The sequence below is a fragment of the Chiloscyllium punctatum genome, chromosome 49 (assembly GCF_047496795.1).
Source record: "Chiloscyllium punctatum isolate Juve2018m chromosome 49, sChiPun1.3, whole genome shotgun sequence".
Classification (NCBI taxonomy): Eukaryota; Metazoa; Chordata; class Chondrichthyes; order Orectolobiformes; family Hemiscylliidae; genus Chiloscyllium; species Chiloscyllium punctatum.
In genome coordinates, this window is record NC_092787.1 from 37,771,946 (window position 1) to 37,786,793 (window position 14,848).

At 44.3% G+C, this 14,848-nt stretch overlaps 1 protein-coding gene across 1 annotated transcript in view; it reads left to right on the forward strand.

Moving 5' to 3' along the window:
- ambp (alpha-1-microglobulin/bikunin precursor) overlaps positions 1 to 14,848 on the forward strand; it is a 43,347-nt gene that overhangs the window by 14,542 nt on the left and 13,957 nt on the right. The window contains exon 3 of the mRNA XM_072566240.1: positions 12,423 to 12,505. Coding sequence (XP_072422341.1) covers positions 12,423 to 12,505 — 83 coding nt within the window. The remainder of the gene's footprint in view (positions 1 to 12,422; positions 12,506 to 14,848) is intronic.

Sequence of the window (14,848 nt, forward strand, 5' to 3'; positions counted from 1 at the left end):
CAGTGTGCAGTGTATGGAATCTCAGTGCAGTTTGTAATATATGAAGTGCACAGTGCAGTGTGTAGTTTATGGAATGCACAGTGCAGAGTGTAGTGTATGGAATCTCAGTGCAGTGTGTAGTGTATAGAATACACAGTGCAGTATGTAGTGTATACAATGCACAGTGAAGTGTGCAGTGTATAGAATGCACAGTGCAGTGTACAGTCCAGAAAGAACAGTGCAGTGGGTAGTGTATGGAATGCACAGTGCTGTGTATAGTACATAGAATACACAGTGCAGTTTCTAGTGAATGGAATCTCAGTGCAGTGTACAGTGTATGGAATGCACAGTGCAGTGTGTAGTGTATGGAATGCACAGTGCTGGCTGTAGTGTATGGAATGCACAGTGCTGTGTATAGTATATAGAATGGACATTGCAGTGTATAGTGCATGGAATTCACAGTGCAGTGTACAGTGTATAGAATGCACAGTGCAGTGTGCAGTGTATAGAATGCACAGTGCATTGTGCAGTGTATGGAATCTCAGTGCAGTGTGTAGTGTATGGAATGCACAGTGCAGTGTGTAGTGTATGGAATCTCAGTGCAGTCTACAGTGTATGAAATCTCAGTGTAGTATACACTGTATGGACTGTGTGTAGTGTATAGAATCTCAGTAAAGTGTGTCATTTATGGAATCTCAGTGCAGTGTGTAGTGTATGGAATGCACAGTGCAGTGTGTAGTGTATAGAATGCACTGTGCAGTGTATAGTGAATGGAATCCCAGTGCAGTGTGTAGTGTATGGACTGAACAGTGCAGTGTAACGTATATGGAATTTCAGTGCAGTGTGTACTGTGTGGAATCTCAGTGCAGTGTACAGTGTATGGACTGAACAGTGCAGTGTGTAGTGTATGGAATCTCAGTGCAGTGTACAGTGTATGGAATGAACACTGCTGTGTACAGTGAATGGACTGAACAGTGCAGTGTATAGTATATGGAATCTCAGTGCAGTGTACATTGTATGGAATGCTCAGTGCAATGTGTAGTGTATAGAATGCACAGTGCAGTGTATGGAATCTCAGTGCAGTGTGTAGTGTATGGAATGCTCAGTGCAGTGTGTCGTGTATAGAATGCACAATGTAGTGTATGGAATCTCAGTGCAGTCTACAGTGTATGAAATCTCAGTGTAGTATACACTGTATGGACTGTGTGTAGTGTATAGAATCTCAGTAAAGTGTGTCATTTATGGAATCTCAGTGCAGTGTGTAGTGTATGGAATGCATAGTGCAGTGTGTAGTGTATAGAATGCACTGTGCAGTGTGTAGTGTATGGAAAGAACAGTACAGTGTACAGTGTACGGAATGCACAGTGCAGAGTGTAGTGTATAGAATGTACTGTGCAGTGTATAGTGAATGGAATCCCAGTGCAGTGTGTAGTGTATGGACTGAACAGTGCAGTGTAACGTATATGGAATTTCAGTGCAGTGTGTACTGTGTGGAATCTCAGTGCAGTGTACAGTGTATGGAATTAACACTGCTGTGTACAGTGAATGGACTGAACAGTGCAGTGTATAGTGTATGGAATCTCAGTGCAGTGTACATTGTATGGAATGCTCAGTGCAGTGTGTAGTGTATAGAATGCACAGTGCAGTGTATGGAATCTCAGTGCAATGTACAGTGTATGGAATGAACAGTGCAGTGCGTAGCGTATGGAATGCTCAGTGCAGTGTGTCGTGTATGGAATCTCAGTGCAGTGTGTAGTGTATAGAATGCACAATGCAGTGTATGGAATCTCAGTGCAGCGTGTAGTGTATGGAATCTCAGTGCAGTGTGTAGTGTATAGAATGCACAATGCAGTGTATGAAATCCCAGTGCAGTGTGTAGTGTAAGGAATCTGAGTGTAGTATACACTATAAGGACTGTGTGTAGTGTATAGAATCTCAGTAAAGTGTGTCATGTATGGAATCTCAGCACAGTGTTTAGTGTATTGAATGCACAGTGGAGTGTATAGTGTATGGAATCTCAGTGCAGTGTGTAGTGTATGGAATGCACTGTGCAGTGTGTAGTGTATGGAATCTCAATGCAGTGTGCAGTGTATGGAGTCTCACTGCAGTGTACAGTGCATGGAATGCACAGTGCAGTGTATAGTGCTTGGAATGCACTGTGCTGTGGACAGGGGACAGAAGGCACAGTGCAGTGTGTAGTGTATAGAATTCACAGTGCAGTGGAAAGTGTATGGAATGCACAGTGCAGTGTATAGTGTATGGAATGCACAGTGCAGTGTGTAGTGTATGGAATGCACAGTGTAGTGTGTAGTGTATGGAATCTTAGTGCAGTGTATAGTGTATGGAATGCACAGTGCAGTGTATAGTGTATTGCATGCTCAGTGCAGTATAGTGTTTGGAATGAACAGTGCAGTTTATAGTGTATGGAATGCACAGTGCAGTGTATAGTGTATGGAATGCACAGTGGAGTGTGGAGTGTATGGAATCTCAGTGCAGTGTATAGTGTATGGAATGCACAGTGCAGTGTGTAGTGTATGGAATCTCAGTGCAGTGTATAGTGTATGGAATGCACAGTGGAGTGTGGAGTGTATGGAATGCACAATGCAGTGTGTAGTATATGGAATGATCTGTACAGTGTGTATTGTATGGAATGCACAGTGCAGTGTATAGTGTACGGCATGAACAGTGCAGTGTATAATGTATGGAATGCACAGTGCAGTGTGTAGTGTATGGAATGTACAATGCAGTGTGTAGTGTATGGAATGATCTGCACAGTGTGTAGTGTATGGAATCTCAGTGCAGTGTATAGTGTGTGCAATGCACAGCGCAGTGTGTAGTGTATGGAATGATCTGTACAGTGTGTAGTGTATGGAATCTCAGTGCAGTGTATAGTGTGTGCAATGCACAGCGCAGTGTGTAGTGTCTGGAATGTTCAGTGCAGTTTGTAGTGTAATCTCAGTGCAGTGTGTAGTGTATGGCATGAACAATGCAGTGTACAGTGTATAGAATGCACAGTGCAGTGTATATTGTATGTAATCTCAGTGCAGTGTGTAGTGTACGGCATGAACAGCGCAGTGTGTAATGTATGGAATGTTCAGTGCAGTTTGTAGTGTAATCTCAGTGCAGTGTGTAGTGTGTAGAATGCACAGTGCAGTGTGTACTGTATGGAATGAACAGTGCAGTGTACAGTGTAAGGAATGCACAGTGCAGAGTGAAATAAATGTATAAATGTATAAAACACATTGTGTAGTGTATGGAAGGCGCAGTGCAGTGTGTAGTGTATGGAATGCACAGAATAGAGCATAGTGTATGGAATACATTGCAGTGTGTATTGTATGGAATGCATAGCGCAGTGTACAGTGTATGGCATGAACAGTGCAGTCTACTGTGCATGGAATCTCAGTGCAGTGTTTTGTGTATGGAATGAACAGTGCAGTTTGTAGTGTATGGAATGCACAGTGCTGTGTATATTGTATGTAATCTCAGTGCAGTGTACAGTGTATGGAATGCATAGTGCTGTGTATATTGTATGTAATCTCAGTGTACAGTGTATGGAATGCACAGCACAGTGTGTAGTGTCTAGAATGTTCAGTGAAGTTTATAGTGTATGGAATCTCAGTGCAGTGTGCAGTGTATGGAATCTAAGTGCAGTGTACAGTATATGTAATAAACAGTGCAGTTTATATTATATGGAATGCACAGCAGTGCGTAGTGTATGGAATCGCAGTGCACTGTACAGTGTATGGAATGAACGATGCAATTTATAGTGTATGGAATGCATAGTGCAGTGTGTAGTGTGTGGAATGAACAGTGCAGTGTCGTGTATCGAATGCTCAGAGCAGTGTGTAGTTTATGGAATGCACAGTGCAGTGTAAAATGTATGGAATGCAGTGCCGTTTATGGTATATGGAATGCACAGTGCAGTGTCTCGTGTGCGGAATGCACAGTGCATTGTATAATGTGCAGAATGCACAGCGTTGTGTGTAATGTATGGAATGCACAGGGCAGTGTATAGTATATAGAATGCACAATGCAATGTACAGTGTATGGAATGCACAGTGCAGTGTGTTGTGTATGGAATCTCAGTGCAGTGTATAATGTATGGAATCTCAGTGCAGTGTTTAGTGTATAGAATGCACAGTGCAGTGTACAGCGTATGGAATCTCAGTGCAGTGTGTAGTGTATGGAATACACTGTGCAGTGTGTAGTGTATGGAGTCTCACTGCAGTGCACAGTGCATGGAATGCACAGTGCAGTGTACAGTGGGTGGAACGCACAGTGCAATGTATAGTAAATGGAATGCACAGTGCAGTGTACAGTATATGGAATGCACAGAGCAGTGCGTAGTGAATGGAATCTCAGTGCAGCGTATAATGTATGTAATGAACAGTGCAGTGTGTAGTCTATGGAATCACAGTGCAGTGTGTTGTGAATGGAATCTCAGTGCAGTGTGTAGTGTATGGAATGCACAGTGCAGTGTGTAGTGTATGGAATCTCAATGCAGTGTGCAGTGTATGGAGTCTCACTGCAGTGTACAGTGCATGGAATGAACAGTGCTGTGTACAGTGTATGGAATGCGCAGGGCAGTGTGTAGTGTATGGAATGCACAGTGCAGTGTATAGTGTACAGAATCTCAGTGCAGTTTATAGTGCATGGAATACACAGTACTGTGTACAGTCCAGAAAGAACAGTGCAGTGTGTAGTGTATGGAATGCATAGTGCTGTGTATAGTATATAGAATGCACAGTGCAGTATACACTATAAGGACTGTGTGTAGTGTATAGAATCTCAGTAAAGTGTGTCATGTATGGAATCTGAGTGCAGTGTTTAGTGTATTGAATGCACAGTGCAGTGTATAGTGCATGGAATGATCAGTGAAGTGTATAGTGTATGGAATCTCAGTGCAGTGTATAGTGCATGGAAGAAACAGTGCTGTTTGTAGTGTATGGAATCTCAGTGCAGTTTATAGTGCATGCAATACACAGTGCTCAGTACAGTCCATAAAGAACAGTGCAGTGTGTAGTGTATGGAATACACAGTGCTGTGTGTAGTGTATGGAATGCACAGTGCTGTGTATAGTATATAGAATGCACAGTGCAGTGTATAGTGCATGGAATGCACAGTGCAGTATACAGTCCAGAAAGAACAGTTCAGTGTGTAGTGTATGGAATGCACAGTGCAGTGTATAGTGTATGGAATCTCACTGCAGTGTACAGCGCATGGATAGCACAGTGCAGTGTACAGTGTGTGCAATGCACAGTGCAATGTGTAGTATATGGAATACACAGTACTGTGTACAGTCCAGAAAGAACAGTGCAGTGTGTAGTGTATGGAATGCAGAGTACTGTATATAGTATATAGAATGCACAGTACAGTGTATAGCGCATGGAATGCACAGTGCAGTGTATAGTGTATGGAATCTCAGTGCAGTGTATAGTGTATGGAATGCACAGTGCAGTGCATAGTGTATGGAATCTCAGTGCAGTTTATGCTGTATGGAATGCACAGTCCAGTGTGGAGTGTATGGAATCTCAGTGCAGTGTACATTGTATGGAATGCACAGTGCAGTGTGTAGTGTGTAGAATGCACAGTGCAGTGTATGGAATCTCAGTGCAGTGTACAGTGTATGGAATGCACAATGCAATGTGTAGTGTATGGATTGCTCAGTGCAGTGTGTAGTGTATAGAATGCACAATGCAGTGTATGGAATCTCAGTGCAGTGTACAGTGTATGGAATCTCAGTGCAGTGTGTAGTGTATGAAATCTCAGTGCAGTGTTTAAAGTATGGAATCTCAGTACAGTGTACAGTGTAAGGAATCTGAGTGTAGTATATACTATAAGGACTGTGTGTAGTGTATAGAATCTCAGTAAAGTGTGTCATGTATGGAATCTCAGCACAGTGTTTAGTGTATTGAATGCACAGTGGAGTGTATAGTGTATGGAATCTCAGTGCAGTGTGTAGTGTATGGAATGCACTGTGCAGTGTGTAGTGTATGGAATCTCAATGCAGTGTGCAGTGTATGGAGTCTCACAGCAGTGTACAGTGCATGGAATGCACAGTGCAGTGTATAGTGCTTGGAATGCACTGTGCTGTGGACAGGGGACAGAAGGCACAGTGCAGTGTGTAGTGTATAGAATTCACAGTGCAGTGGAAAGTGTATGGAATGCACAGTGCAGTGTATAGTGTATGGAATGCACAGTGCAGTGTGTAGTGTATGGAATGCACAGTGTAGTGTGTAGTGTATGGAATCTTAGTGCAGTGTATAGTGTATGGAATGCACAGTGCAGTGTATAGTGTATTGCATGCTCAGTGCAGTATAGTGTTTGGAATGAACAGTGCAGTTTATAGTGTATGGAATGCACAGTGCAGTGTATAGTGTATGGAATGCACAGTGGAGTGTGGAGTGTATGGAATGCACAGTGCAGTGTGTAGTGTATGGAATGCACAGTGTCATGTGTATTATATGAAATGCACAGAGTAGTGTATAGTGTATGGAATCTCAATGCAGTGTACAGTGTATAGAATGCACTGAGATTCCATACACTATACACTGTAGTGTATGGAATGCACAGTGCAGTGTGTAGTGTATGGAATCTCAGTGCAGTGTATAGTGTATGGAATGCACAGCACCATGTGTAGTGTATGGAATGCTCAGTGCAATGTGTATTGTGTGGAATCTCAGTGCAGTGTGTCGTGTATGGAATCTCCATGCAGTGTACAGTGCATGGAACGAACAGTGTGGTTTATAGTTTATGGAATGCACAGCGCAATGCGTAGTATATGGAATGCTCAGTGCAGTGTATAGTGTACAGAATCTCACTGCAGTGTGTAGTGTATGGAATGCACAGTGCAGCATTTAGTGTATGCAATCTCAGTGCAGTGTACAGTGTCTAGTATGCACAGTGCAGTGTATAGTGCATGGAATGCACAGTGCAGTGTATAGTGTATGGAATGCACAGTGCAGTGTATAGTGTATGGAATCTCAGTGCAGTGTATAGTGTATGGAATGCACAGTGCAGCATTTAGTGTATGCAATCTCAGTGCAGTGTACAGTGTCTAGTATGCACAGTGCAGTGTATAGTGCATGGAATGCACAGTGCAGTGTATAGTGTATGGAATGCACAGTGCAGTGTATAGTGTATGGAATGCACAGTGCAGTGTATAGTGTATGGAATCTCAGTGCAGTGTGTAGTGTATGGAATGCACAGTGCAGCATTTAGTGTATGCAATCTCAGTGCAGTGTACAGTGTCTAGTATGCACAGTGCAGTGTATAGTGCATGGAATGCACAGTGCAGTGTATAGTGTATGGAATCTCAGTGCAGTGTATAGTGTATGGAATGCACAGTGCAGTGTGTAGTCTATGGAATGCACAGTGCAGTTTACAGTGTATGGAACGCACAGTACAGTGTGTGAGTGTATGGAATCTCTGTGCAGTGTATAGTGATGGAATCTCAGTGCAGTATGTAGTGTGTGGAATGCACAGTGCAGTGTGTAATGTACGGAATGAACTGTGCAGTGTATAGTATATGGAATCTCAGCGCAGTTTTAATGCATGGAATATATAGTACTGTGTATGGAATGCACAGGGCAGTGTGTAGTGTATGGAATGCACAGGGCAGTGTATAGTATATAGAATGCACAGGGCAGTGTGTAGTGTATGGAATCTTAGTGCAGTGTGTAGTGTATGGAATATCAGTGCAGTATGTAGTGTGTAGAATGCACAGTGCAGAGTGTAGTGTATAGAATGCACAGTGTGGTGTGTAGTGTATGGAATGCACAATGCAGTCTGTCGTGTATAGAATGCACAATGTAGCGTACAGTGTATGGAATCTCAGTGCAGTGTATAGTGTATGGAATGCACAGTGCAGTGTGTAGTGTATGGAATCTCAGTGCAGTGTATAGTGTATGGAATGCACAGTGCAGTGTGTAGTGTATGGAATCTCAGTGCAGTGTGTAGTGTATAACATCTCAGTGTGGTGTGTGATGTATGGAATCTCAGTGCTGTGAATAGTGTATGGAATGCTGAGGCTAAACTCCAGCTCACTGATGTCTCCTCCTACTGCCCCCTTGACCATGACCCCACCTCCCACCACCAAACCATCATCTCCCAGACCATCCATAACCTCATCACTTCAGGGGATCTCCCATCCACCACCTCCAACCTCATAGTCCCACAACCCCGCACCGCCCGTTTCTACCTCCTGCCCAAAATCCACAAACCTGACTGTCCCGGCTGACCCATTGTCTCAGCCTGCTCCTGCCCCACCGAACTCATCTCTGCATACCTCGACACGGTCCTGTCCCCCTTAGTCCAAGAACTCCCCACCTACGTTCAGGACACCACCCACGCCCTCCACCTCCTCCATGATTATCGCTTCCCCGGCCCCCAACGCCTTATCTTCACCATGGACATCCAGTCTCTGTACACCTCCATCCCCCATCACGAAGGACTCAAAGCCCTCCGCTTCTTCCTTTCCCGCCGACCCAACCAGTACCCTTCCACTGACACTCTCCTTCGACTGACTGAACTGGTCCTCACTCTGAACAACTTCTCTTTCCAATCCTCCCACTTCCTCCAAACCAAAGGAGTAGCCATGGGCACCACATGGGCGCCAGCTATGCCCACCTCTTTGTAGGATATGTGGAACAGTCCATCTTCCGCAGCTACACTGGCACCACCCCCCACCTTTTCCTCCGCTACATCGATGACTGTATCGGCGCTGCCTCGTGCTCCCATGAGGAGGTTGAACAGTTCATCCACTTTACCAACACCTTCCACCCCAACCTCAAATTTACCTGGACCGTCTCAGACTCCTCCCTCCCTTTCCTAGACCTTTCCATTTCTATCTCGGGCAACCGACTCAACACGGACATTTACTATAAGCCAACCGGCTCCCACAGCTACCTAGATTACACCTCCTCCCACCCTGCCCCCTGTAAAAATGCCATCCCATATTCCCAATTCCTTCACCTTTGCCGCATCTGCTCCCAGGAGGACCAATTCCAATACCGAACAACCCAGGTGGCCTCCTTCTTCAAAGACCGCAATTTCCCCTCAGACGTGGTTGATGATGCCCTCCACCGCATCTCCTCCACTTCCTGCTCCTCCACCCTTGAACCCCGCCCCTCCAATCGCCACCAGGACAGAACCCCACTGGTCCTCACCTGCCACCCCACCAACCTCCAGATACATCGTATCATCCTTCGTCATTTCCACCACCTCCAAACAGACCCCACCACCAAGGATATATTTCCCTCCCCACCCCTATCAGTGTTCCGGAAAGACCACTCCCTCCGCGACTCCCTCGTCAGATCCACACCCCCCACCAACCCAACCTCCACTCCCAGCACCTTTCCCTGCAATCGCAAGAAATGCAAAACTTGCGCCCACACCTCCCCCCTCACTTCCCTCCAAGGCCCCAAGGGATCCTTCCATATCTGTCACAAATTCACCTGCACCTCCACACACATCATTTACTGCATCCACTGCACCCGATGTGGCCTCCTATACATTGGGGAGACAGGCCGCCTACTTGCAGAACGTTTCAGAGAACACCTCTGGGTCACCCGAACCAACCAACCCAACCGCCCCGTAGCCCAACACTTTAACTCCCCCTCCCACTCCACCAAGGACATGCAGGTCCTTGGAATCCTCCATCGTCAGACCATAGCAATACGATGGCTGGAGGAAGAACGCCTCATCTTCCGCCTAGGAACCCTCCAACCGCAAGGGATGAACTCCGATTTCTCCAGTTTCCTCATTTCCCCTCCCCCCACCTTGTCTCAGTCAAATCCCTCGAACTCAGCACTACCTTCCTAACCTGCAATCTTCTTCCTGACCTCTCTGCCCCCACCCCACCCCACTCTGGCCTATCACCCTCACCTTGACCTCCTTCCACCTATCGTATTTCCAACACTCCTCCCCCAAGTCCCTCCTCCCTACCTCTTATCTTAGCCTGCTGGACACACTTTCCTCATTCCTGAAGAAGGGCTGATGCCCGAAACGTCGATTCTCCTGCTCCTTGGATGCTGCCTGACCTGCTGCACTTTTCCAGCAACACATTTTCAGCTCTGATCTCCAGCATCTGCAGTCCTCACTTTCTCCTCCAGTGTACAGTGTATGGAAGGTACAGTGTATGGAAGGCACAGTGCAGCATGTAGTGTATAGAATGCACAGTGCAGTGTACAGTGCATGGAATAAACAGTGCAGTGTGTGGTTTATGGAATGTCAGTATAGTGTGTAGTGTATGGAATGCACAGTGCAGTATACAGTGTATGGAATGTCAGTATAGTGTATAGTGTACAGAATGAACAGTGCAGTGTGTAACGAATAGAATATTTGAAGCACAGTATAATATATGGAACAGTCAATATAGTGGAACAGACAAAGGTTTGTTTCAGAAAAGTACCCAAATTGAGGGAAATGACTTTGTGACCAGTGTATCTGCTGTGAAATTGTTAATTATAGTGTTAAATCAGGACGTTTAGTGTTGAATGGGAATCATTGCCAAACCTCTGACCAGTTCTCCTTTCTGTTTATGTGTGTTTTTATTTTGGAGGACAGTTGGTGGGGTTGGTTTTTATTTCACTCCTCTCAACACAAGTTGTGTTTTTGCACGTGCTGTTACCATCTTGTTTTGCTGTATGCTATCTTCCGTTTTGTGATTGCGTCAGTCCCTCGATGCCCTCATCGGGGAACTTTAGATTTGTGCTCTCCCACCTGGATCCTCCCAGTCTCTGCACTGGCTTCCAGCCTGCTCTGTCCCTCTCAGCAACTCATTTGAATAAAGAGTTTCAACCTGTTCTCCCACTCGCTGCCAGAAACTGCACAGGATTTCTACCAGCTTTTGTTAATGTTTCAGATTGCAGCAAAGACAGACTATTGCCTCAGTCTTCCTTTTAGGATAGGTTCATATTCACAACTCACTTGCCAGCATTTCAACCCAGTACCAGATCCCCCAATAATACAGACTCACCAACAGATCCCCCATTAGTACATACTTAGCACCAGATCCCCAAATCACAGACTCACCGCCAGATCCTCCAACAACAGACCCACCACTAGATCCCCCAATAATACAAACCCACCACTGGATCCCGAAACAGTACTGACTCACAAACATATCCCCAACAATACAGACTCACCACCAGATTCCTGAACAATACAGATGCACCACCAAATCCCCCAATAATATTGATCATCACCAAATCATCTCTCCCTACTAACCACCAGATAACCCAACGCTACAACCCTCCAATAGATCCACAATAGATCTACAGGCTTACCACTAGACATCCGCCACAAGAGATCCCCCCCCCCCCCCCCCCCCCACCCCCATCCCCGGCACTGGCTACTCACTGTTAGATCCACATCATTAAGGCCAACTACCAGGTTATCACACACCACAAACTAACATGAGACCTCCTGATGCACTATAGACCCACCATCAGATCCCAAAATAGGTGGGATAGTGGAAAGCGAAGAAGGTTATCTCAGAATACAATGGAACCTTGATTTTCTAGGCCCAATGGGATGAGGATAGCAGGTGGAGTTTAATTTAGATAATTGAGAGAGGCGGTGTTTTGGTAAGGCAAATCAGGGCAAAACGTATGCAGTTAATGACAGGGCCCTAGGAAGTGTTACCAAACAAAGAGACCTGGGAGAGCAGGTGCATAGTTCCTTGAAAGTGGAGTCGCAGGAAGACAAGCCTTTGTCATGCTTCCCTTTATTGGTCAGTGCATTGAGTATAGTAGTTGAGAGGTCATGTTGTGGCTGAACAGCACAATGGTGAGGCCTCTTTTAGAGTACTGCATTCATTGCTGGTCTCGCTGCTATAGGATAGATGTTGTTAAACTTGAGAAGGTTCGGAAAAGATTTACAAGGATGTTGCTGGGGTTGGAGGTTTTGAGCTATAGGGAGAGGCTGAATAGGCTGGGGCTGTTTTCCCTGGAGTTTTGGAGGCTGAGGGGTGACCGTATAGAGGTTTATAAAATCATGAGGGGCATGGATAGAGTGAATAGCTAAGGTCTTTTTTCAATGGGAGGAAAGTCCAAAACTAGAGGGAATATACTTAAGGTGAGAGGAGAATGATATAAAAGGAACCTAAGGGGAACGGTTTCACGTCGAGGGTGGTGCGTGCATGAAACAAGCGGCCAGAGAAAGTGGTGGAGGCTGGTACAATAACAACATTTAAAAGGTGTCCTGATGGGTATATGAATTGGAAGGGTTTAGAGTGCAAATGGGATTAGATTAGTTTAGGATATCTGGTCAGCATGGATGGGTTGGACTGAAGGGTCTGTTTCTATGCTGTACGTCTCTATGACTCTATGACTCACCAACTTGGGTTGCAACTGTCTAAAATGTAGTCTGTTGTGGAGTAACACGGCAATCCTATACTACAACACAGCTTATCTCTCTGTGCTTTCTCTTTTTATTGTTAGGAATGGAAGCTTGTGTGTTCAGGTGGTGGCAGAGTACAATGTGCAAGATCTTCCAGGACACTTTGTATTTAATTCCACGAATGGTAAGACAAAGCTCTCAATGCAAATCAATTGGAAATTGCATTGAGCATCATTCATGTCTCGAGGTCCTTCTCTGAGACTAAAAGAAAATGTCACACAGGAGAGATGGCCAAATAGATATTAAATGGTGATATGAACAATACTGAATGGGATGAAATGAAAGATACTGAATGGAGAGATTAGAAGAACATTGAATGGAGTGACATGAAGGAGTGATATGAATGTTATTGAATGGGCTGATATTAAGGACATTGTAACAGATGATATTAAGGTTATTGCATGGAGAGATTAAAAGGTAATGAATAATGTGCGATGAATAATATGAAGGATATTGAATAGGTTGATCTAAAGGATATTGAATACAATGATATAAAACATATTTAATGGAGATGTGAAAGAGTATTGAATGATGTGCTATGAATAATAAGAAGGATATTGAATAGGGTGATATGAAGAACATGTTTAAACAAGCTGAGGTAGTTTTAGGGAGGACGTGCCAAAGTGTAAGAGCTCAGTATCTGGTCTATTAGTTACCATAAATAAATCTCTGAGGAATGAGATGCCATTTCAATTCAGTTTGGAGCAGGATGAGGAGCGATTGGATCTTCGTTTAAGATCAAATAGATGAGCAGAGTCAAGCAGGAAGTGTGGTTTGTGGGACTGTGATCAGAATAGTTCCACTGCAGAATCTTAAGCTCCAAACAGTCTTGGCTGAATCTTCAGATGCTGCACAGTCAGAGAAGCTGTCTTTCACTTGAGCTGTGAAGCCAAAATTCAACTCATTCTCAAATGTCTAAACAATCCACAGACTTGAAATAGAAAAAGGGCAGGGGAGATCCCTCTAGTATCCTGACCAATGGAAATCCAAAAATCATCAACACAATCAAATCACAAATTCTCTGTTTGTGGGATTTTACTGTTCACAAATAGGATACAAGATTTGCTCAGCCAAGAGAGATTCTAGGCCATGATTGGACAGGGTTGGTCATGGTTGATCCTATTACCTCACTGGTAGATAAATCCTCTCCTGAAAGATCCTGATTCTAAATGAGCAAGTACTCATTTAGAACCAGACAAATCAGGAAGTGAAAGGGAAAAGGGAACAATGACTTTCTGGTTAGTACCAAGAGTGTTCCCCCAACTGAGACATTATAACATTCAACACTTCACCATTAGACACAGTATAAAGCATCCCCTACATTGTCCCTATTGAAAACCTCCAGGACAATGAGAGCATGAGGTCAGATAGATGGAGCAAAAATCCCTTGTTTGTCTACATCAAAGGGACAGCATGGGATAACTCTACCCTGTCCCCATCAAATATTCCCAAGATAGGGATGGTACTGTGTGAGATTCAGAATAAAGCTTTCCCCATACTGTCTCCATCAAATATTCCCAAGTCGGGACCAGCGCAGGGTTAGATTCAGAATAAAACTCCCTCTATACTGTCTCCATCAAGTACTCCGAGGACAGTGATAACATAGAGTTAGACATAGAGTAAAGCTTCCTCAACTCTTTGAAACTAAATTAAAGCTTCCTCTTCTCTTTTAAATTGATAGTAAAGCTTCCTCTACTCTTTTAAATTGATAGTAAAGCTTTCTCTACTCTTTTGAACCAAAGCAAAGTTCCCACAAATCTTTTAAAATGAATGTAAAGCCATCTCAACACTCTCCTCATCCAACACTCCCAGAACAGGGACAGCAGAGGGTTGGATACAGAGTAAAGATTCCTCTACAGTTTTAAACTGAAATTAAAGCTTTTTCGACATTGTCTCCATCCAACACTCCCAGAACAAGGACAGCCGCATGAAGTGGTACAGCGCCAGATGAGCAAACTTTATTCAAAGAGACATAGTTTAAAAAGTGTTTTTAAAGAAGAGGGCACTCAAGAAGGGTTAGATTTCAGAATAAAGTCCACAGGTTGGGGCCCAGTCCATGGAATGTTCCTCTACCAATGACAGAGTGAGGAAAACCAGGATCATCGAGATTCCAGAATGGAAACAGCAAAGAGACTTTGGTGGGATTTAGAGGGTGGGCAGAGATTACAGAGTTATGGAGCGGGCAAGGCCAAGGAGGGATTCAAAAACTCTGGGCTGATGTTTGCTCACTTGCTCAGTGAGTACAAAGGTGATGTCGGAGCAGCACGTGGCTTGAGTTCGGATACAGCAACAATGTCTGAATGAGCTCACGTTCTGAAGGGTGGATAATTGAAGTTTGGCCAGGGCAACTGTCACATTTACAGGTAACACTCGTGTTCAGTATTTAATCATGATATACACATGATGGAGGCTGTTTAAAGGAGTTTTACACAATTGTAATGAACGATAATCAAATTGTTGGACAGAC